At 38.9% G+C, this 25,549-nt stretch overlaps 1 protein-coding gene across 1 annotated transcript in view; it reads right to left on the bottom strand.

The window, feature by feature from the left end:
- The window catches only part of LIPK (lipase, family member K), a 41,232-nt gene that overhangs the window by 5,777 nt on the left and 9,906 nt on the right, over positions 1–25,549 (bottom strand). Inside the window, exons 2-8 of the mRNA XM_010838489.1 lie at positions 11,691–11,806; positions 10,654–10,768; positions 8,469–8,667; positions 5,691–5,800; positions 4,648–4,784; positions 1,187–1,333; positions 621–692 (exon numbers count right to left, since the gene is read on the bottom strand). Of these exons, the coding sequence (XP_010836791.1) occupies positions 621–692; positions 1,187–1,333; positions 4,648–4,784; positions 5,691–5,800; positions 8,469–8,667; positions 10,654–10,768; positions 11,691–11,795 (885 nt within the window). The 5' untranslated portion in view covers positions 11,796–11,806. The remainder of the gene's footprint in view (positions 1–620; positions 693–1,186; positions 1,334–4,647; positions 4,785–5,690; positions 5,801–8,468; positions 8,668–10,653; positions 10,769–11,690; positions 11,807–25,549) is intronic.

The following is a 25,549-nucleotide window of genomic DNA, read 5'->3' as shown; positions in this document are numbered from 1 at the left end:
CTAAAGTATTTTAAAGTTAAGATACTTAATTAAATATTAAATATTAAACCTCCCCCACTTGTACATATGCACACACACATACACACACTCAGACCTACGTGGCTTAGAAAGCTATACCAACTGAATTTGACATCGCTGAGCTTGCCAAATACTGAGAAATATAGTAACACACACAAAAAACTTAAATGGAGAGTAAAAACAGAAACCCTTAATCCACTTTAAACCCTCTCTAACATTTAATTTCCTCAAATTAAGCAGTATTTCCACACTCTGAAATCGTCCATATCCCAGTTGGAGGGTAAAAAGATCTTTCTAGAATAGCATTTATCATGTTATGTATAGCTCTGTTAGAGTGAATGATTTCCCGAAAGAAGAAACACAAACTTTTCCTAGATAAGACAATTAGGAGTAATCTGAAGATCAGAATTCGGTCAGAATATCTAGGAATACGCAGAGGACCTGGAGAATAGATGAGAGGAAAACAAATCAACATGAGTTGATCTGATTCCGGAAACATCTACCTGGCACTGGTATAACCCACAGGGTGAGCTCTCCAGACGTGCTGCTCGAGGATCTTGCAGAGATACGTGTGTGTTACATCAGGAAGTGGGAGTACATACCTGGGCCCAGTGAAGCATGGTCTGAACAGATGTTCCGGCAGAGCTCTGTGCAAAATAAACATCTAAGCGACTCTGCAAAGTAAAAAGATTATTTCTTACCTGAAGGCTAATCATGAAATCACACCACAAGTAATTTGAGTATTTTCTTTCCCTCTCTCACCTGACCCAATCTCTCTCTCTCAGAACAAATATGTACCACATCCTCTGAAGACAAACTAAGCAAAGAAGCCCATCTTTAAGAATTTTCTCTTCCCTCACCTCTATTCTCCTGCCTAGGGCAGTATCTGTGTAAAGCCCAAAGAGGACATCCTGTGGTCAAAGACAAAAGGCAATGCGCTTTTTCTTTCCAGGTCCAAGAATATAGTCAAGAGATAGTTAATGAAGCCTCAAATCCTCCTACTCAAGCAGATGAACTCTCAGCTTGGGTTGGAAGCCAAGAACATGCTAGTTGCATTCCAGGAGACAAAAAACCTTTGAAATGTGGTTTCCATGCAATTAAGAATGAACTCTCCTTATCTCTGTCCAACAAAACAATTGCTTTCCTGGATCTGACTACTTACACGTACCATGTTTAAGTTTTTGGGATCAAATCCGCTCAAAGTAAATATAAAGTTGCTGCAAATACGACGAAATATCTTCCGGTTGCATACCTTGGTGGCAATGAATTGTTCAAAAAATGTGTGAGGAGAGAACATCTTGTCACCGAATAATACCTGCAAGATCGATTTAAGACATCATCAACTTTCATGGATGTAAATGTCAAGTGGAAAATGAGTGGTAAATCAGTCAAGCACTGGACATGGGTGACATCCGCTCGGTACTAGTCCTCAGTGAAACCAAAAAGCCCATTAAATTTTGTCTTTATAGTCCTCCCAACTCACCTCTTGAAGCTTTTTCTTCCAAGATCCTTTAGTTGAAGTGTTTTTTGGAGCATTCCCCTAAAATACTAGTCTCCATAGGAAATTGGTAAGGCTTTGGGGTCAGTGATATCTTGGTTTGATTCTAAACTCTGTCTCATATTTAGTTTTCTATTATTCTGGATTTCCTCAACTAGAAAATAGAAAATAAATGTGCACTAATAATTTCTGTGTAGATAATAAATCACATTTAAAATACATCTAGTGCAAAGTAGGCAAGGTGGTAGAGTAGGAAGACCCTAAGCTCATCTTCCCCACAGGCACTCTAAAATTAGAACTATTTACAAAGCAACTATTGATGAGAAAAACCGGAAGACCAACGTTTGGCTAATAGGAGAGGAAAAGAGAAAACAAAAACAAAAACAAAAATCTTAACTCTCTAAAAGTTGATGCCATGCCTATCATTTCATTGTCAAATCCTATAAATTTTGTCTTCTTTTTGCACAACCCTGGCTCGGTTTCTCAACTGAAGTGTAACAATAATTTCTATAACCATTCCTTCATCTTTTGCCCTTCTTATATCTTTTACTCTCATTCACTTCCATTTGGTCCCCAAGAGGATTTTTCAAAAAAGAGCGTTATGCATGCCATTCCTTTGTGTAAATACCTTCCATGATCACCCACCATATATCTAATATAACCCAAGCTTCTTAACTTGGCATTTAAACCCACATTTCCAATATTCCTACATTTCCTACAGAATCTATTCATACATTTCCAATATTATTTCTCATGGCTTTCACAAATTTAAAGCTAAATGAAGTCAATTACATGTGATTTCCCATGGCTTGTGCTTCACCCCTTCAATGGTACTCAGACTTCCCTCTTAGTTTGGAAAGACTTTTTACAAGACATTGTAAATTGAAATCTTGTCGTTTAGCCCAAACTCAGAAATGCCATCCAGGAAGTCTTCTGTGATTCCGATGAGTAGAAACATTTTCTCTGAGTTTGTCTGTCAGTGTCTTTGATCTATCATGATTTTGCGGGAATTTCTATTAGGAATTAGTGAGTTAGTCACATGTGGTAGTTTCTCTATTGGAGTTAAAGCATCTTATGGGTAATATTTCTAAAACTACAAAACTGATCAATCCATTTCTCTGTTCAACATTCTTCAGTGACTTCCCATCACCAACAGAACAAAACTCTTTAACATGACATAGCTGCTTTCTATGAACTGTCCATTATTCTCTTCTTGGTCAAGTCTTCCACCATTCACACATGTACCCCAATTTTCAGTCATGCCAATTGGCTGAAAAGTAGCTTTGTAGGCATAGCAGTTTCCTGGTGCCATGCTTTTGAAACAGCAGCTCCTAGATCATCTTTTCTTACAAAATTGAATTGAACTGCACTACACTATAGGTAGATCAAAACATATTGAAAGCTGAAGCAGAGTTGTGCAAATTGAGAATGTGAAGATCCTACCATCTCAAAATATCTCTTAACTTTGTGGGAATGCTGAAATAATTTAACAAGAAGTCTGGTGCTGTTTGCCTGATAATGTAGGACCGGGTTGGACTGAAATATCTGTGGTGAAAGATGCCCATGTACTATGAGGGATCTGTGAGCATTTTTCACATTGTTATCGTAATTTTGCTGCTACGGTCTTTCTTGGTTGTATAGGTATGGAATTAAATCACCTTGGGATAATTTGCTTATCTCTCACCAATCAGAACTCCTGGCTTCTATAAAAATTCTTTCACTTTCATATGCTTTCACTGAAATCACTAAACAGTCTAATCACCTTCTGTCTGTCACAGGAGAAGCCCATATTACTATGTAACAGGAAAACACATGAACTCACATAGAACAATTCTCTCCATTGAGCAAATAATCATTTAGTTAGCTGGCAGCTAGCAGAAATCATCTGAGGTCTAGGATACTGCCTATGTTTTGAGGAGTTGACAAACAGAGTTGACGAAGTATGGGCAACTTTGGACTTATAGTGTTCTATGGAAATCATGACCACAATAACAATAGCTGGAACTTATTAAAGGCTAACAATGTGTAAAAGATTTATATATATGTGCTCACTTAATCTTCAGAGAAGCCCTACAAGTAGAGACTACTATTATCCTCACTCGATATATGAATAAAATATTTCCTACAATTAAGGTCTTGACCAAATTCACCCAGCTACCTAGGATTCAAATTCATGCCATCAGACTCCATACAGTCTGAAATACTACATTATGCTGTCCTTGATACACTAGGGGGCACGGGAGAGAAATTTAACCTACTAAATTAAACCACTGATGCTTTTGAACTATGGTGCTGAAGAAGACTCTTGAGAGTCCCCTGGACTGCAAGGAGATCAAATCTAAAGGAAATAAACCCTGAATATTCATTGGAAGGACTGATGCTGAAGCTGAAGCTCCAATACTTTGGCCACCTGATGTGAAGAGCTGATTCATTAGAAAAGACCCTGATGCTGGGGAAGATTGAGGGCAGGAGGAAAAAGGGATGACAGAGGATGAGATGATTGGATGGCATCACTGACTCAATGGACATGGTTTGAGAAAACTCCAGAAGATGGTGAAGAACAGGGAAGCCTGGCATACTGCAGTCCACGGGTTTGCAAAGAGTTGAACATGATCGAGCAACTGAACAACAACAAATTAAACCAATTAATCAGCCCATCAATCAAATCAGCTTTTGCTATATCTGTGATTGAGGAATCACGTGAGAGAGAAGCCTCTAAATAAAAAATGAAGACGGTAGAGTAGAATGGTATCAGAGTGAGCATCTTGAACTCAATTGGCAAAATTGTACATCATCAGTAAACCTACATGTGTACCTCAAGCATCTATTTTATTCTTTCTAGATGCTCAGTTGTGTCAGACTCTGTGTGACCCCAAGGACTGTAGCCTGCTGGGCTCCTCTGTCCATGGAATTCTCCAGGCAAGAATACTGGTGGGGTTAGCCATTTCCTTCTTCAGAGGATCTTCCTGACCTAGGGATCAAACCTGAGTCTTCAGCATTGTAGGCGGGCTCTTTACCACTGATCCACTTGGTAAAACTTTATGTCTCAAGTTGTCTTTTCTTGAAATCAGTAGACATAGAGCTAGTTTTAGTTACTACAGACTGAAACCTGGGGAAAAGTTGTCACATACCTTGACTGCTTTTCTGGAAAGATTTGTTAATTTTTTCATAGGACTTTGGGTGTATTTCAAGGTGGTGACTGGAGCCAATGCAAAAAATATCTTAATCCTTTTAGCCAGCTCTGGATTAGTGGAGAATGCTATGAAAGCTGAAAGGAAAGAAAATACTAATTCATGGATTTAGAACAATTCTTACTTAACTCACTTTAAGTGATAGTAAAAGCAGATATATTAAAAAAGAACATAAAGACACTCAGAGTAAGCATAATCTGGGGGCAAGGATTTTTAAATTTCCAAAGATGAAACTGGCTAATTAAGAATAAAGTGAGTTTCCTGTTTCTGAAGGATGCAAATCTACTTACAGAGAATATTACAGAAAGGATTCAAATTCTTTCAAAGGTTAGATTTTATATATACATAGAGTTTCTAATGGCATTATCACCATTAGAAAGGATTTGTAAGTTCAGCCATTTATAAATATGGATGATAATGCTCTCAAATGTCTGGTGTAAATGCTGTTAGCATTGTCAAGGTCTCCAGCTGAAAAGACAACAGAGAAGAGAATGGAGAGCCTTGTGGAACTGCCAATGTGGCCCATCCACATCTAGCCTACCCTAGCACCCACTGGGACCTAACTCAAAGTCACATTGATTGTGGCATGTGATCACTGAAATTTGTAATTTTCTGCTTTCTTTTTAGTTTCCCTTACTAGACTGTGAGCTCTTCAAGGGAAAGATGTATACCATATTTATCTTTGATTTCCTGTTATCTAACCCAGTGTCTGGCAAGTGTTTGTTGAGTACACAAATGAAGAAATAAATAATTGACTTTCTTACAGTCTTATCCATTAATCTCCAAATTTAGTCCTGAGGGGGCAGGAAAATCCCTTAGTCATCCTCACTTTATTTACTCTTCAGAAAGACAGCCAGACGTGATGTTTTTCCAACTCAAATTTCCCAAGCTAGAGACTGCACAGAGGGAAGAAATTCTGACCCCTTTCATGAGAATGAAGAAAATCTCCTGACACCCTCAGATCACATCTGCCCCAAACACACCAATGGTGGTGCCTTGGGAGTGGCCCACGTAGTAGAGTTGCTCTTGTCTGGTTTTCTCTATGATAAAATTGATTGTGGCTGGAAGGTCATATTTAGCCATCTCATCCAAACTGCCAAAGGAAAAAACAAAGCAAAACAAAACGGCATTAGAAAAAAATCCATCTCATTGTTAGGCTTGTAATACTTAAAAATACGTGTTGCAAATCTAGATGCTTAGCTTTTGTTAAATATAAGACTAGAATCAATATATGATGTCAGGCATCTTCTGAGGATCTCGTCTTGATCCAAGAGTAACTTTGTGTTAAGAAACTGAAAAATCTGACTCACAAACCCTACAGAGTTGTTGCAGTTGTTTGGTCGCTAAGCCATGTCTTTGTGACCCCTTGGTCTACAGCATGTCAGGCCCCTCTGTTCTCTACTGTCTCCCAGAGTTTGCTCAGATTTCTGTCCATTGAGTTAGTGATGCTATCTAACCATCTCATCCTCTGCTGCCCCCTTCTCCTTTTGCCTTTGATCTTTCCCAGCATCGGGGGCCTTTTTACCCAATCTACAGAGGCTTTTCACTGAATTCTATAGCAGATTTACCAAACTCCTTTGGAAAGAAAAATTACCTGGGATACTTATTTTACAAACAGAAAAACTGAAGAGACTTGCAGACCTCAGCCCAGACAGACTGAATCAACATTTCAGGGAAGAGGCCTCAGGGGCTTTCTCTTCTGCATGTGGTCAGGAGAACATTCATCCTGGGAATTGTGATGCTGTTTGCAATGGTGCCGTGACACAACTGGATTGGGATGTGGACTTAGGGATTGACAAACGGCTTCCAGGAATAAGGCGGGAGTGAGGTCAAGGAACAAGCAACGTCAGTGACCTTCAAGGCATGGTTCTCAGCTTCTCTACAAATGCCAGGTTTGCTTCTGTGACTCAGCTGGCCTGACTTCTAAGGCAGACAGCACCCCCAGGGACTGCTGCTGGCAGGTTGGCTGCATGGAGAGATTTCAGCACCCTCAGTCTGTGGAGGACAGAGTTCCTTCACTCCTCGGTGAATAAACACTGGGGTGTCATCTCTGCTCAAGTGCTTGGCTCATTTTGACTTAACACGAATGTCTGGTTCTCAGGATTTTCAACCAAAACATTGTCTCTGTTCCCATGTCTTGATCAGTGTCATTATTCCTCTTCATTACGCATACCATGTAAATTTCTGGACTGCGCATTGACAATGTGATAGTCCTGGAATTTGCATTTTGATTTTTTTTCTTTCTTATATACTTTACATACACACAGGCCAAGTGGAGTGTTTAAAACAACTATCAGTGCAATAATAATGGCATTTCTTTCAAGCTTGTGAAGAAAACCTGGGTAGAAGAAGGTATGTTTATTTCCATCTTGTGGATTCCACAACGTGCAGTTGGACAAAAAGGGAAAATTCAAAAGGGTAGTTGCCGGGAGTCAGCACGGGAGTCCCCACCCATGACAAGGTCGTGTGGGCGAGTTCTGGTGGGCAAGGCGAGCCAGAACTCAAGGGGTGCCCCTCTGGGCCTGCCTGAGCATCTACCCCAAAACCAGAGTCTGCCTGTTTTACTGCTTCATAACTTTCACCAACTCTTCTGACAGTCACGGGGGGCTATCCCCGACCACCTTTTCTCTGAAGGAAATCAACTTACAGCTCTAGCTAATTAGCCTCCTGGGCATAATAGGAGTGTTTCAATCCAAACCCCTCAGATGGCTCTCTAATTTGCCTGACAGGTTTACCTGGACTCCTACAGCTACACATACGATTGTTTACAGTCTCCCAACCATGAGAGGCATTGGAAGCTTAAGATATTCAAATAGTATAAAGCCTCTCGGAGACTTAGAAATTGTTAGAACTAGTAGAAGATTTCATTGTTGAGCCAATACTTGCTACCAAGTTTCCACATCCCTTGTATTGTATCCTTGGAAGTGTATTAATTAATATAGTTGGTACATAGAAAAAATAAGTAGTGGCCTTGGTGCTAACAACTTTAGACCCTTAAGGTAATAAATTCTTTCCTTGTTGTAAACCCACTGCACCTCTGTCCTATAGGAATGCAACTTTATCTAACACCTTCGGAGGATGGCGCCAAACTTTAAAATAATTACTCTTAGAGAAAATAAGTCTTATGGTTGACAAACCTTTATCAGAGTCATAAAATGTTAACAGGCCTTCTGGCCAGAAGATGATGTAAATCACCTAAACCATTTGTATATGATAAGTTTGCAGAAAAGAAAGCGTGGTCTCAATAAGGATCAAAGACTGCTGACTTTGCACGATTTCACACCCCCTATTATCCTCTATGCACAACTTAAGGTATATAAGCTCCCTTTGAAAATAAAGCTATGAGCCTTGCTCAAAGCTTGGTCTCCCCGTGTTGTTCTTTCTTGTTTCTTTTTCTCTCCTTTTCTTTTCTGTTCTTCCTTCATGACATTTAATTGGAGCGTGGGGGTCCTCTGGGACCACTTACTTGCCTGGGCTTCTAAGACCCACTCGAGAAGGTGCCTAAGGTGGGGGCACCTTCAGCGATTCGAGAGGGCGCCTGCGGCCTCCATGGTCAGAGCAAACCTGATGTCACAGGTTATATTGATTTTCCGCATAAACCAGTTATAATGAGCCTCTAATCTCTCTGCTTTGCTATTCTAATCACCAATGCCGTTCTCCAGAGGAAATCCCTAGATCCAACCGGGGCTGGACCCTGGTAGGTAGTTATCTATATAAAAGAGCAATGTACACACTTTAGTCATTAGTAGTGTTCTTCTTACCTGAAGGCCCAGTATTCTGGTGATTTGGGTGAAAATTTCAGGTGTTTTCTGGACCAAGTATTTCCCCGGCTATTCCCCAGCCACACATCATAACCAACATCTGCCAGAAGGAAAGCCAAGCTGTTGTTGGGCAGATTGCAAATCCAATTACTGGCAGATGCAACTAAGCCATGTTGCAAATACACAACAGGCTTTGGAGCTGCAAAACACAGACAATGAGAATTTTTTATCTGAACTTCCTTGGTGCCTACAAGAAAATTCTCTCTTCTGACTCCCTGTAATACAAAAGAAAGGTTAAGAAAGGAAATTTGACACCTCCAGGCAAGTCTAGGTTTTAGGATTTTGAACTACTTCTGAAGCTGGTTAAGTTATTTATCTTCTCCATGTCTTGTTTTTCTCTCTGTAAAACTGGGATTATGTCCAATGCATTGAATTGTTAAATAGCTATTGGAGTCAGAGTGCCCTGCTTCAAAAATTTCTTCTGCTATGCATCAACCTCTTTGTACCTTAGTTAACTTATTTTGTAATGGGGGATAATAAAAAATGCTATCTTATGGTGTAGTTATAAGAATTAAATTAGAATTAAAATACACATAATTTTGTTCAGCCACAATAATTACCTGCTCTATAATTATTCACATTAATGACATTTTATTTCTCAAAAACATCTGATTACAAAGCTAGTATTTTTCTAAGATAAGAACAAAGACAATAAAAATGCCATTTGTTGACTATTTCACTGAATGCCAGGTACTGTGCTAGTTAATTTGCATTGTCAGAAGGTGAAGTGCAAGGTCTTAAGTGAAATGTGCACAAGGTAAAATTCTTCATTTGATATAAAAATTCTGCTCAAAATGTAGAATTGGAACAATTTGACTAAAGAAAGAGAAAAGAAGAAGGAAATGGGGAAGTGGTGCTGAAAACATCGAGAAGAGCAAGAGAAGTGACTTGGATATTTCTGTCTTTTATAAATGGTTTATGATGCTGTGTTGGTACCACAAGGCTTTCCCACAGGTCCCCTTTGGGGCTCGACCAGCTTCCTGAGATTGAGTAGGTGAGACTGGAGTCTCAGAGAGCCTCAATTATCTGGAAGTAAGGACCAAAATCTATATCCATTAATCCGCCTTTTGAGAAAAAGACAGAAGGAAGAGGTGTTACTAATTCTGCTAAAATACCACCAAAGTGCAGTCACAACCCATAGCTCATCTCTAATCTGAGCCTTCAGGCAGCTTCTCATTGTAGAGACAGCTTTCCTTCCATGCTTTTTGGCATCTACCTGGCAGAACTGACAAGGTAAAAGTTTGGGCAAGAAAAGTTCTCACGAGTGTTTCCAAAGATAATGGAGTTATTTTAGGGAATGGTCAGTTCTATAAAGTGAGCAACACTGTTCCATCTAGATTGCGTACATTTTTTTTTTAATCTTCTGACAAATAACCCTTCTAATATTGAAAAGTTTGTTTATACAAAGCTCCAAAGAATAAAAGGCGCTAAGAAATGAGAAAAGAAGCAAACAATTCTTGCCAAGTGGATCCTGTCTTCTCTCAGATACTAACCTGTATTGTAGGGAGCTAGGAATAGCTCTTTAATTACAATCAAGTATAGAACTAATAGGGTCAGGTTTACTGTAAAAAATAAAATCCAAATGACTTGTGTACAGAACTAATTACAAATGGAATAAAAGCGGTTAGAAAGCTATTGCAGTAGCTTAAAAGATAACTGATATTGTCAACGATAATGGTGTCTAAGCCTGGACTTGATTGAAACTGAGAGTTTTCAGATTAGAGAGACATTTAGAAGGCAAAATTGGTAGGTCTTGGTGATTGGCTGGATATAGAAAGTGAGGGGAGAAAGCATCAACATGACCCTAGAGTTCTGGTTTTTAAGCTGGAAAGTGAGTATTCCTAGAATAAGACTACATTTTCTTTTGTTTCCGTGTTTGTTGGGAAAGAGGGCAAAATGATGGAGAAAAGGAAAGACTGAATAGTGCATGCCACAATGATTTAAAAACTCCAGCATTATATAAATGAAATGGAAGAGTGGAGGTGATGGTGATGATTTTCCTCCACTAGAAGGAGGAATAGAAGAGAATAGGCTCTATTTTAGAATCACAGCTGTCCTGCTGCTATCAGCACATCCAGGAATCTCCCCTTAGGCATAATTCCTTTCATAATGAAATAAATCCTACCTGTTTTTGGACATCCTCTTCCATGAGGAATCCTGTAAGTTCCGAGGATATAACCATCTTCTGTGACAACATCATATATTTCATAAGGATAGCCCCAGTAGGAAATAATCTGGCTCTAAAAAGGGGAAAGAAACATGTATACCTTCATGATATAATGCCTAGATTTTTACCCACATTGCAATATAATACTTTAAGTCACAATCTACTGTTATCTATGTTTTGGAACAGAATACAGCAGGAAAATCAGGATGATTTGAGGAGGGTTTTAAAAGGAAGATGTATGCCAAGGTGTTGGTAAGGTAAGGTGGTAATCATACATGGTAGTTTTCTTGGCATGGTATTATTAAGGCACTCAGGTTCACTCTGTAAATGTTTTTTTTTTTTGAAAAATTATGTCATTGATAGTTCCATTCTTAAAGTTCTAATACAAATGGGTGTGGGTGGGGACATGATGGTACACAGTGTATACAAGAAATATGTTTTCCATTGGAATGAAGCATATCGTAAGCATTTGTGACTGGTCTTTTTGTTTGTTTGTTTTTGTTGTTTGCATAGATCTATTTCATTCCACTTTGTTCTAGTCCCCTTCTGATATGAATTTCTGCCTGTTGAGATATTTTTGTTTATAAGCAGCCCAAACCAAATCTGGCTTACTAAACTTAAAATGTACATAAATGTAGTTCATAAATCAGAGAAACTGCTCTATAAAAAACCTCAGAAGAGCCCAAGGATTCTCTAAAAAGATCATCAACAGGAATTTGTGAACTTTCTCTTCAAGAAACCACAATGAAATGGTAGCTCAAGCCACCAGCAGAGGGAGCCTCACTGCCCCAAATTGAGTCAGGTTTTGCAGTTCTTTGTTTAGTCAACGACGCCAAGGAACAAAGGTTGGAAACACAGATTTAGTCAACTTAGAATTTTTAAAAACTAGACAGGCATACCAGTCATATCTAAAAATGACAGCAGGAAAGCCCCTAAAATGACAATAGCTTAATAATTGTCTTATCTTAAATATTTTTCCTTAATGAACGACTTACAATATTCATAGTAGCTTCAGGATTTGTGGTGCATCCTTTCTTGTGATAACCGAATACAGGTCCAAGAAGAAGCATCCAGCATGTTGCTGCTAAAAGCTGCCACATTTGGAATCTACCTGTAAAAGGAAATATTAATATATTTGTCATCAAAGAGAATTCTAAAAGTGAAATTCTGTGTAAACTTTCTATAAGAATACTGTTGGAGGGAGTGGAAAGATCCTTCTAGGTGGTGTCCTAACAAATAATATACTTAATTATTCAAGATTCATCCCATGAAAAATCTGAACTGGTGACTTTTTAGTAAGAAAAGAAAGAAAGAAGAAAGGAAGGAAAGAAGAAAAAAATAAAACCAATATCAATTAAATCTACAATAGATAATTGAACAAAAGAAGGAAATGTATATATAATTCACAGAAAAACCAAAGGACAAACATATGAATCAAAGCACATTTAATATCTCTAGTTATCAGATAAATTAGTACTCTTCTGATGGTGGAAGCGAGTATTGACACAACCTTAATGGAAAGAAATGTGTTAGCACATATTGGAAATTTAAAAATATTTATACACCTTACTCTATAATTCCAATTCCAAGAGTTTATCCAAAAGAAAAAAAATATGAAAGCATCATCTGTAAAATTTACCTTATTGTTTATCTTAATTTCCTAAAATAAGAGAGTGATAAAATAAATTATGGGGGAGGAAGAATGGAATTATTCAACACCCAAATATTATCTTTTTGCATGATATGTGAATTCCCATTATATAATACTAAGGGGAAAATAATGCAATTTGTGCATACATTTTGATCTCAGTGATATAACAAACTATAAAGAGAAAGAAAGGACTAAGCATCAAATTTTAATTATGGTTATATATAGACAGTAAATTTTTTCTTATTTTTAAAGGACTCTCCATTTCTAAATTTTCTATGTCCAATATTACTCTATCATAAGAAAGAAGCTGTTTTTCAAATAGAAAATTGTGAAAATTATGAGATGAAATATATTCCTCATTTGGCTTTTAAACTACTCAAGTTGAAAAAACAAATAATGACTGCAAAAGTAACAGAGGGGGGCATTTTGCAGGTGATCTCCCATTAACCACTATATAAAATGAAAATCTCAATGATGATGACAAGCCTCACTCTGTAAGAAATGGAAGGATTTTTCAGACTATGCCTTCACTATTCTGTTACAGAAAATTTCATGAACTCCTTTCTTGGATTTGTTAAAGTCATAATCTTTGTTGAGTATATCAGTTCAGTTCAGTTCAGTCACTCAGTCGTGTCCAAGTCTTTGCGACCCCATGGACTTCAGCATGCCAGGCCTCCCTATACATCACCAACTCCTGAAGTTTACTCAAACTCGTGTCCACTGAGTCGGTGATGCCATCCAACTATTTCATCCTATGTCATCTCCTTCTCTTCCCGCCTTCAATCTTTCCCAGCATCAGGGTCTTTTCCAGTGAGTCAGTTCTTTGCATCAGGTGGCCAAAGTATTGGCGTTTTGAATCTATACTATAATTAATATGATTAATAATATATGGATTATGTATGTGGTACGTGTGTGCTTAGTTGCTCAGTCGTGTCTGACTCTTTGCAACCCCAGGGACTGTCTCCCACCAGCCTCCTCTCTCCATGACGTTCTCCAGGCAAGATACTGGAGTGGGTTGCCACCTTCTCCTCCAGGGGACCTTCCCGACCCAGGGATCGAAGCAAAGTCTACTGAATCTCCTGCATTGACAGGTGGATCTTTACCACTAGTGTCACCTGGGAAGCTCACATAATACATATGTAGGTTTGTGTTAATATATTTATATACAAAAAATATTGATTAATAGAGCCAGATTCTGGTAAAACACTACAATATGGTAGAGTAATAATGCCACCACCAACAGTGATAATTATTGTAGCTAATATAACTTGTTTTGAACACCTATTATGTGCCAAGTAAGGTGTCAGACGTGATTGTGATGATATCATTTTCTTTTTAAAATAAACCCAAGGGTTAAGAAATGTTATTACAACTGTATTTCAAATGAAACCTGGTGTTGAGGTCAAGTTGTTTGCCTGAGGTCAGACATATAGGGATGGAGCCAAGGTCTAAACTCTGGTGGCTTAATTCTAAAGGAAATGTGAATCATTAGGCTCTTAACCTTTCTGTCTGAGTTAGGAGATATATGGGCCCCAGGCTGAGCAGCTGGAGTTTGTCCCCTGTGGACAGATGCTCCAAGATGAACAGGAGAAGGAATTGAGCCCTGTCCAGATAAGGCACCACATATTTCTCATTCTCAAGATCAAGGAGACTTTCCCGACTATGCATGTGCAGAAAGGCCCCTTGGAGATCAAACGGGGAGTGATGTCACCTACCCATAGCCCTCTTCACTAGACTCCACTTTGGCTAAGAGAGGGGTGCACACACATGGGAAGAGCCTGAGATATATAAATACGGACGCAGAACCAGGCAAAGCAAGATAATTGGCTAAAGAAAACCCAGGGAAAAAACGCCCCATATAAGTGATTCAACTACCACGAGGGCATGACTCTCTTGGAGCCCATGTGTTTGTCTATACACATGTAGCCTTTTCCTTCTAATAAGCACTTAACATGTTTCACTACTTTCCATATCTTTGTGGGAATTCATTTTTGCAAAGAGAAGGACCAGGCCTTGTTGCTGATTCTGGTCTAGTGGCTAGGATTTAAAGCTCTCACTGCCACGGCCTGACTTCAGTTTCTGGTTGGAAACCAAAATCCAGTTTCAAGCAGCTGCAAGCTGAGGCCTTCTGAGACCAAGACAATTCAGAATAGACTTACTAGGACCCTCTGCTATGTGCCTGCTTAGTATTACATGTGGCCATGGATCACAGACATCAAAATTACTGTTAAAACAATGAAGACTTTTAGAACCCACCCCAGCCAAACCAGATGAGAATCTATGGGTATATAGCTAGGCGCCTGCATTTAAAACCCTCATTTCAAGTGATTCATGTGTATTTCCACATGTGAAAAACAGACTGGATTCCTTGAGAAAAGAAAAAGTTTTGTTCTCATATCTGCCTCTTTGAGACCTAGCATGAAGGTTCTGAGAAGTCAAATATTGCCTGCCATATTAGTAAACAAAGGATGTCAGAGTCATCAGTGATTGCAGCCCTTCAGCAGTGAGCCCCGTGGGAACTAAGGAAGGAAATTAAAAACACCTGCCTTCTAGCAGGCATCAGACTGTGGCCACTCCCTACAGTGAGCCCTGAGGAAACTCAGGTGGTGAAAACCCAGGATACTGGTCCCAGACAGCTGAGGTATATATCAAAGGAATGATTTCAGTAAGCCCATATTCTGACATCTTTCCATACACAGAAAAGCACTACATTCCTTAACCTGAGATACCTAGTTTTCTTTTATTAACAATAATCTTGTGTTCCTACCACCTACCTTTTCTTGAGAAACTCCTATGTGTTCCAACTACCCCCTTGCCTACTTGGAGAAGTTTTCTCAGGATTACTTGAGATGCTACCTCCAGGGCTTGAAGTCTTCAGTATGTCCACTGAATAAAGCATATAATAATTCTCAACTTTTAGTGTGTGAATATATCTTTTAGTCAACAGTGCCTATAAATGTTTGCCAAATATATAGATGGGTGAAAGAAAGAATGAGTACTTGTCATTTAATCTTAAAGACTATCCCAAATTGACTCACTATTTTGTATCACTTGTCTGCTTTCATCTTACCCCACTGAATTGGTCCTCTCTTTCTGACACTAAGTTTTGAGAGTTCATTGTGTCCTTAATTCATGACTATATCTTATGGGGATTTGTGTGCTTAGTCACTCAGTTTTGTCTGACTCTTTGTGACCCCATGGATTGTAGCCTGCCAATCTCCCTTGTCCACAGGATTTTTTTCCAGGCAGAAATACTAGAATGGGTTTCCATTTGCTCCTCCAGGGGATATTCCAGACCCAGGAATCAAACTCCTGTCTCTCGTGTATCCTGCCTTGCAGGTAGATTCTTTACCACCAAGTGATCAGCGAAGCCCCTACAGGAAGGTAGTAGGGCAATTTAAAAAATTAGTCTTTTCTCTCAAGACATTGACAATTTAGATGCTCCAGTCTCTGCTGAGTGGTTGATACTTGAGGCCTCTGAGTTGCGATCACTGGCAAGTGACTGGGGTTCCTGAATTAGAGGAGATTGGACACTCTTCTGAAATGGGCAGACTGGAGACTTTGTGGGGCTTGTAGTGATGCAGGAAGAGGGCTGTGTGCTGCTTAGAAGAGCCCTAGCTGTGTACAAGAATGAATTAGTCATGACAGACTGTATTTTGCAGCCACGACTGGAGGAAGGCCCATTTGGCTGCCTTTGTTTTGTTCTCCTCTGTGTTGGATCTGGGTATGGGAGGGTGATACACCCAGGCAACAGGTGTCTTTGTGTTATATGTTTATAAGAAGTAGCAGGTCCTAACCAAACAACCTTTCTGCAGGTACTTCTCACCAGGGCTGTGCTTACATGTGCTTTCTGGGCATGTGTTTACCTGCTCTGTGTAATCTGAGTCTCACAATATTTAGTGTAATTGTTGGGTAAATCTACCTTATTTACTCCTCCTTAGTGATACTGCAACAATCCTCTAATTTCTTTGACCCGTTTCTAGGATAGCTTCCTCATGAATGTGTTGTACATTGACCTCCTGCTGATTCCATGTAGAACTAAGAAGAGAGAAGACATAATGTTTGACTAAGAAGACAGAAGACATTGTAAATTCCAGGGAACTTTTAATCTTTAAACATAAAACCTTTAGCCTCAAGAACCCAGACTAAATCAATATAGATTATATTTATTATTTTCATATTATATGAATACAATTTATATTTTATATGTAGATAATATAATCTGTATAGATTATATTGATTTATTACTCTAAAGCATTTATGTTGCTTTGCTGTAAAAGTGACTTCCATTTTAATAGCAAAATGGTATTTTTAAAATCAGCTCATGGAAAATGTTGTAATATATAGACATAAATGTATGTTTTTAGACTCTCTATATTTGTATATACATATATATAAGCTATGTACATGATTGTTGGAGAGTCTTAACTTAAAATATCATAATTAAGACTCAGTATGGTTCTACAACCAAGATTCTGTTTAACTTTTTATTTTTCCATAGTCTTATTTGCTCTTAGAATTTTATCATTTGAATGACATCAGTTAAACATAACTTGACCCAAATTTTCCAGGGAAAACCTTAGGAAATGCTTGTTTGATATTTTTTCTCTTTCTCTTCATTGTACACTCTGATGACAAGGGAATGGCTACCCTCTCCAGTATTCTTGCCTGGAGAATTCCATCGACAGAGGAGCCTGGCAGGGTCCATGGGGTCACAAAGAGTTGGACATGACTGAGCAATTAGCACTAACACATACACTGTGATGAAGGGGAGGCTAAAACAATGCAAGTAACCAAAAACTGGAACCTCATCTTTGAAAACTTTCCTGTAGGCAGATACCCCCCATGACTGTGATGAGAGACTTAATGAAAGTGGTTTTAAAAATGATAACACCAAGAATGGTAAGACTTTCCTCTAATGTTCAAAATCTCCTTTCTCTAATGATCACTTTCTTTCTCTCTTTCTTGTTATAGCCCCAGGAAGTACTATGAGACTTCCAAAAAATTGTTGGTGTATTTTCCGCTTCATATTGGCCTTAACTATTTTAAGTCAAATGCATGTGGGTTATACAGGTAGTTCTCATAAGCCATGCATTTTGCACTGACAGATACATTGATGATGAAACCAAGAATAACAATTACTCAACAAAGGAAATAGTGAAGAATTTTATTCTGTTTTTCTCATTGTTCAGTTATAGTCATGTCAGCTTACCAAGCAAACAAGTAACCAGGGATTATGCTGATGCTTGGACAGCATTTTCAATGAATCCCCACTCGAACCCTTAATGATGTTGCAGAAATGGAAGTGAAAGTTAGCCAGATTATACAGGTATAAAGACTCCACAGGTAGCTCTAAGCAAGCTTTGGTTCTGAAAGCACACAAAGGTCAGTTTCTCTGGATGGTTCTTTGATGAATCTCAGTCAGCTCAATGGTAAAATAAAGCCAATAATGAGTCCTGAGTGCTTTGTGAAAATTTTTAAGTTAAAATTCTAGATCTGTGCTTTGGAGGGTGTGGAGGCCATGAGAACTTGATCTCAGATCTATGACTACAGGGAGTAGAACTAGTTATGAGCCACAGCTCCTGTGCTGTAGCATCCATCATTGTGTCCCCACTGAAGCCAAACATTTTAGGCACTCTCTAAGTATTGGCTATCACTATTAGCTGTGCTAGTTAATATAACCTCCCTGAAACTTAGTTTCCTGGGAAGATTAGTTTAAGATGATAAATGATAACTAAGATGATAAATCATGTCTATAAAATATCTAACAGAGTTTGGCATTTAATAAACAGTAGCCATTATTACTGGAGAAGGCAATGGCACCCCACTCTAGTACTCTTGCCTGGAAAATCCCATGGATGGAGGAGCCTGGTAGGCTGCAGTCCATGGGGTCGCTAAGAGTTGGACACGACTGAGCGACTTCACTTTCACTTTCATGCATTGGAGAAGGAAATGTCAACCCACTCCAGTGTTCTTGCCTGGAGAGTCCCAGGGATGGGGGAGCCTGGTGGGAGGCCGTCTGTGGGGTCGCACAGAGTCAGACACGACTGAAGCGACTTAGCAGCAGCAGCTATTATTACAACATGTCTTCTACTATTCAGTGATTGCTTCAGATGGGTAAGTCTTGGCTGTGAAACTAGTCCATAAGTTCTTAAAGGTAAAAACCACATTTTATACTGTGCCTGTATTTAAGCTTTTATATTTTTCATTTCTCTACCCTTGCTCATGCTACATATGATATAACTCTTTGAATTGAGTTGTGAGTAAATGACAGGTTATAATGTACTAACATCTCTTTTCAAATAAGAACACAGCAAAGCTGTTAAAAATTTTCTGTTTTCAGACTCATCACAAGAATGAAAATCAAAACTGTAATAAAAAATCTTCCAACAAACAAAAGCCCAGGACCAGACAGCTTCACAGGTGAATTCTACCAAAAATATAGAGAAGAGCTAACACCTATCCTACTCAAACTTTTCCAGAAAATTGTAGAGGAAGATAAACTGCTAAACTCATTCTATGAGGCCACCATTACCTGAATACCAAAACCAGACAAAGATGCCACAAAAAAAGAAAACTACAGGTCAATATCACTGATGAACATAGATGCAAAAATCCTCAACAAAATTCTAGCAAACAGAATCCAACAGATCTTACATCATGACCAAGTGGGCTTTATCCCAGAGATGCAAGGATTCTTCAATATTTGCAAATCAATCAATGTGATATACCACATTAAAAAACTGAAAGATAAAAATCATATGATTATCTCAATAGGTGCAGAGAAAGCCTTTGACAAAATTCAGCATCCATTTATGATAAAAACCCTCCAGAAAGCAGGCATAGAAGGAACATATCTCAACATAATAAAAGCCATATATGATAAACCCACAGCAAACATTATCCTCAATGGTGAAAAATTGAAAGCATTTCCTTTAAAGTCAGAAATGAGACAAGGGTTTTGTTAAACATAGTTTTGGAAGTTTTAGCCACAGCAATCAGAGAAAAAAAAGAAATAAAAGAAATCCAGATTGGAAAAAAAGAAGTAAAACTCTCACTGTTTGCAGATGACATGATCCTCTACATAGAAAACCCTAAAGACATCACCAGAAAATTACTAGATCTAATCAATAAACATAGCAAAGTTGCAGGATAAAATTAATACACAGAAATCCCTTGTATTCCTATACACTAACAATGAGAAAACAGAAAGAGAAATTAAGGAAACAATTCCATTCATCATTGTGACAAAAAGAATAAAATACTTAGGAATAAATCTACCTAAAGAAAGAAAAGACCTATATATAGAAAACTATAAAACACTGATGAAAGAAATCAAAGATGACACAAATAGATTGAGAAATATACCATGTTTGTGGATCAGAAGAATCAATATAGTGAACATGAGTATACTATCCAAAGCAATCTATAGATTCAATGCAATCCCTTTCAAGCTACCAATGGTATTTTTAACAGAACTAGAACAAATAGTTTCACAATTTGTATGGAAATACAAAGAACCTCGAATAGCCAGAGCAATCTTGAGAAGGAAGAATGGAAGTGGAGGGATCAACCTGCCTGACTTCAGACTATACTACAAAGCTACAGTCATCAAGACAGTATGGTATTAGCACAAAGACAGAAATATAGATCAGTGGAACAAAAGAGAAAGCCCAGAATAAGTCCATGCACCTATGGACATCTTATCTTTGACAAAGGAGGCAAGAATATACAATGGAGAAAAGACAATCTCTTTAACAAGTGATGCTGGGAAAACTGGTCAACCACCTGTGAAATTATGAAACTAGAACACTTTCTAACACCATACACAAAAATAAATTCAAAATGGATTAAAGATCTGAACATAAGACCAGAAACTATAAAACTCCTAGAGGAAAACATAGGAAAAACACTCTCTGACATAAATCACAGCAGGATTCTCTATGACCCACTTCCCAGAGTAATGGAAATAAAAGCTAAAATAAATAAATGGGACCTAATTAAACTTAAAAGCTTTTGCACAACAAAGGAAACTATAAGCAAGGTGAAAAGACAGCCCTCAGAATGGGAGAAAATAATAGCAAATGAAGCAACTGACATAATCTCAAAAATATAAAAGCAGCTCCCAGCTCAATACCAGAAAAATAAACAACCCAATCAAAAAATGGGCCAAAGAACTAAACAGACATTTCTCCAAAGAAGACATACAGATGGCTAACAAACACATGAAAAGATGCTCAACATCACTCATTATCAGAGAAATACAAAACAAAACCACAATGAAGTACCATCTCATGGTGGTCAGAATGGCTGCTATCAAAAAGTCTACAAACAGTAAGTGCTGGAGAGGGTGTGGAGAAAGGGAAATCTCTTACACTGTTGGTGGGAATGAAAAGTAGTACAGCCACTATGGAGAACCATGTGGAGATTCCTTTAAAAGCTGGAAAGAGAATTGCCATATGACCCAGCAATCCCACTGCCGCGCATCCACACCGATAGAAAGAGACATGTGTACCCCAGTGTTCATTGCAGCATTGCTTACAATAGCTAGGACATGGAAGCAACCTAGATATCCATCGAATGGGTAAGAAAGCTGTGGTACATACACACGATGGACTATTACTTAGTTATTAAAAAAAGAATGCATTTGAATCAGTTCTAATGAGGTGGATAAAACTGGAGCCTATATACAGAGTGAAGTAAGTCAGAAAAAAGAACACCAATATGGCATATTAATGCATATATATGGAATTTAGAAAGATGGTAATGATGATCATATATGCAAGACAGCAAAAGAGACACAGATGTAAATTACAGACTTTTGGACTATGTGGGAGAAGATGAGGATGGGATGATTTGGGAGAATAGTATTGAAACGTATATATTACCATACATGAAATAGATCACCAGTCCAAGTTTGATGCATGACACTGGGCACTCAAAGCTGGTGCACTGGGATAACACTGAGAGATGAAATAGGGAGGGAGGTGGGAGGGGTTTCAGGATGGGGGACACATGTACACTGTTGGGGGCGAGAGTGAGGCACTCCGCCCGTGGCAAAGGTCATGAGGAAGGAGGCTCGACATACGCAAAGGCGGGATCGAGCCTCAGGAGTCCCCCTGGAAATCCTCGAGCATCTACCCCCATAACCAGAGCCTGCCTGCTTTACTACTTTGTGCTCCCACCTACACCTCTGACTTTATGGGGGCCTGTCCCTCACCACCTCTTTCGGAGAAGGAGTTAACTTAGAGCTCCAGTTAATAAAAACTTCTGGGCGTGACAAGACTGTTTTAACCTACAAACTCCTCTGAAGGTTCTCTAGCCTGCCTGACAGGCTTGTCCAGCCACATGTGATTGCTCACAGCCTCCCAACCGTGAGAGGCACGCGATGCTTTAAACCTTCTAAAAACAGGTTCCTCAGAAAAGTTAGAAAACTATTAGTATAAGTATAATGGACTGATTAGAAATTGTATTGGTGAAGGGTTTTTCATTTGTTGAGCCAATGTTTGTTGCTAAGTCTCCATATCCCCTGCCCTTACACACATTAATGAATATATAGAAGAAATAAGTATTAACCTTTGATATTAATCACATTAGACCTTAGGCTAAGTAAATTCTTTCCTTAACTAAAACCTACTACACCCTCACCCTATAGGAATGTAACTTTATTTGGGTGGCGTCTGTTTTAAGAATAATCACCCCTGGAGAAATAAGTGTCCTGGTTGACTGACTGCTGTCACAAGGAGAGGGTCATAAATTGTCAGCAGGTCCCCTGGCCAGAAGACGATGTAACACCCCTAAGACCTCTGTATACATTTGTATGAAGCACCTGACTTCGATAAAAGTCAGGACTGCTGACCCCACGTGACTTTTGCATGACATCTCAGTGTATAAAAGTAGACCATGGAAAATAAAGAATTGGGATCAGTTTCTCGAAATACTGGTCTCCCCATGTTGCTCTCTCTCTCTCACTCTGGCTGAGTCTCCATCTGGAGCACGGAACCCGTCATGCTTGCTAATTATGCCTGGGCTTCTAAGATCCAACGGGGGAGGCCTCAGTGTCTCCTCTCCTTCGGGAGAATGGAAGGACGCCTGCGGCCTATGTAAGTGGTGCAAACTTCTTGTCTTGAAGTTTTATTGGTCTCCCGCGTAAACCAAGCTACTCAGCCTCTTTTCTCCACTGAATTTTCCTACTGAGCTATCCTCATTCTATTACTCTTTCTATCTTTGATAAATATTTAAATAAATAGGTCGCCTATGCCGTCTCTCCTTCGAATACCCTGGATCAGCCGGGGCTGGACCCCGGCAGTACACCCATGGCTGATTCATGCCAGTGTATGGTAAAAACCACCACAATATTGTAAAGTAATTAGCCTCCAATTAAAATAAATAAATTAATTTTTAAAATTTCTGTTTGTTTATAACTTTCACCAAGAATTCTTATTTTTTACCATATGAAATACCTTATTTATTAAATGTTTAATATATATTTCTTAAGCCATTGATTGAGCATGTATATGCTTAATCATCATAAATTATTATTTTTCCACAAGTAGAAAATGCAATTTAGGATTTGAACAAGGTTTATTTACTCCATGTTCTTTTCACTGAATTTTGCCTTTTCTTATAAAATATTCTATAGTGAAAATATCTCAAAGTATTAAGAGGTGTCTTAACATATGAAATGCTGGGCTGGATGAAGTACAAGCTGGAATCAAGATTTCTGGGAGAAATATCAACAACCTCATATATGCAGATGATAACACTTTAATGGAAGAAAATAAAGAGGAACTACAGAACCTCTTGATGAGGGTGAAAAAGGAGAGTAGAAAATGCTGGCTTAAAACTCAACATTCCCAAAATGAAGATCATGGCATCCAGTCCCGTCACTTCATGGCAAATAGAAGGGGAAACAATGGAAACCGTGACAGACTTTATTTACTTGGGCTCCAAAATCACTGCAGATAGTGACTGCTGCCACAAAATTAAAAGATGCTTGCTCCTTGGAAGAAAAGCCATGGCAAAGCTAGACAACGAAGCAAAAAGTGGAGACATCACTTTGCCAACAAAGATCTGCATGTCAAAACTATAGTTTTCCAGTAGCCATGTATGGATGTGAGAGTTGGACCATAAAGAAGGCTGAAAGTGAAAGTGTTAGTGGCTCAGTCGTGTCCAACTCTTTGCAATCCCATGGACTGTATCTCACCCATGCTCCTCTGTCTATGGAATTCTCCAGGCAAGAATACTGGAGTGGGTTGCCACTCTCTTCTTCAGGGGATATTCCTGACCCAGGGATCAAATCCGGTTCTCCCACATTGTAGGCAGATTCTTTACCATCTGAGCTACCAAAGAAGGCTGAGCACTAAAGAATCGGTGATTTCAAGTTGTGATGCTGGAGAAGACTCTCAAGAGTCTCTTGGACAACACAGAGATCAAACCAGTCAAGCCTAAAGGAAATCAACTCTGAATATTCATTGGAAGGACTGATGCTGATGTTGACGCTCCAATCCTTTGGCTACTTGATGCAATGAGCCAACTCATTGGACAAGACCTTGATGCTGGGAAAGATTGAGGGCAGGAGGAAAAGGGGGCAGCAGAGGATGAGATAATTGGTTGGCATCACTGACTCAATGGATATGAATTTGAGCAAAATCCAGGAGACAGTGAAGGACAGGGAAGCCTGGCATGCTGTACTCCATGGGGTCTCAAGGAGTCAGACATGGCTTAGCAACTGAATAACAACGGAAAATCTGGGCACAGTGTAACTTAGTAGAAGATTTGAAGAGAGGAATAATTCTGATAACAGATTTGAGTGTAAAATTCTTATCATCAACAGAATTGAAAATGAGATAGGGACAAGAAATATGAAACTCTGTGTATGCATGTTGCTTGGCGACCAAATAAAAAATAACAAGAGAAAGCCTGTGTTCGCAAGCACAATAAAATGTAACTTAAATGTGTGGTATTCTCACAGCCCAAGGGAGAGGTGACAACTGTGATGAAAATTATGTATATGTATATAGAAAAGACCCTGATCCTGGGAGGGATTGGGGGCAGGAGGGGAAAGGAACGACAGAGGATGAGATGGCTGGATGGCATCACCAACTGGTTGTGCATGAGTATGGGTGAACTCCGGGAGTTGGTGATGGACAGGGAGGCCTGGCGGACACGACTGAGCGACTGAACTGAACTGAACTGAATATGTATATGTACGTTTATAAGTATATATCAGGTGGCACTAGTAAAGGACCCACCTGCCAGTGCAGGAAATGTAAGAGATGCAGGCTCGATCCCTGGGTTTTAAAGATCCCCTGGAGGAGGGCATGGCAACCCACTCCAGTATTGTTGCCTGGAGAATCCCATGGATGGAGGAGCCTGGCAGGCTACAGTCCATAGAGTCACGAAGGGTCAGACATGATTAAAGCAACTTAGCATGCATGTATATATATATATACCAAGTATAATATTAGTAAGAAAATTCTGTCATAAGTGATGGCATATCATTCCTATTGTCAATGACAGCATACTTTTCCCTTTCATCTTTTATTAATTAATGAACTGAGAAGGATGAGAAAAGAGGTGTAGGAAGAGAGAGTGGGAGAAAGAAAGTAATCATATCACGGATAATTATTTGGACTAAATGGTAAAAGATGCAAATTTATAATGAGTCAGTGTTACATATAATTGTAACCCAGATAAACAATACACAGAAAGATCATTCTTCCTGTCCCAAAAGAGAGACAATAGGAGAAAAGTTCAAGAAAGAAAGAATTATATATTAATGCTTCTAAGCAATCTGGGTGCTGGTTTTGTTTTGTTTTCTTTTTTTAACTTCCTATCTTAAAATTGTCTATGTTTAAGTAATTTTCCAATGTTTAGTGGTTAGTATACAAAACTCCAAAATCACTGCAGATGGTGATTGCAGCCATGAAATTAAAAGACGCTTACTTCTTGGAAGGAAAGTTATGACCAACCTAGATAGCATATTCAAAAGCAGAGACATTACTTTGCCAACAAAGGTCAGTCTAGTCAAGGCTATGGTTTTTCCAGTGGTCATGTATGGATGTGAGAGTTGGACTGTGAAGAAAGCTGAGCATGGAAGAATTGATGCTTTTGAGCTGTGGTGTTGGAGAAGACTCTTGAGAGTCCCTTGGACTGCAAGGAGATGCAACCAGTCCATTCCAAAGGAGATCAGTCCTGGGT

This window comes from Bison bison, unplaced genomic scaffold (assembly GCF_000754665.1).
Source record: "Bison bison bison isolate TAMUID 2011002044 unplaced genomic scaffold, Bison_UMD1.0 scf7180017864097, whole genome shotgun sequence".
In the NCBI taxonomy this organism is placed as follows: domain Eukaryota; kingdom Metazoa; phylum Chordata; class Mammalia; order Artiodactyla; family Bovidae; genus Bison; species Bison bison.
The sequence above is the reverse complement of the archived record's forward strand: the minus strand, read 5'-3'. Positions and strand labels throughout refer to the sequence as shown.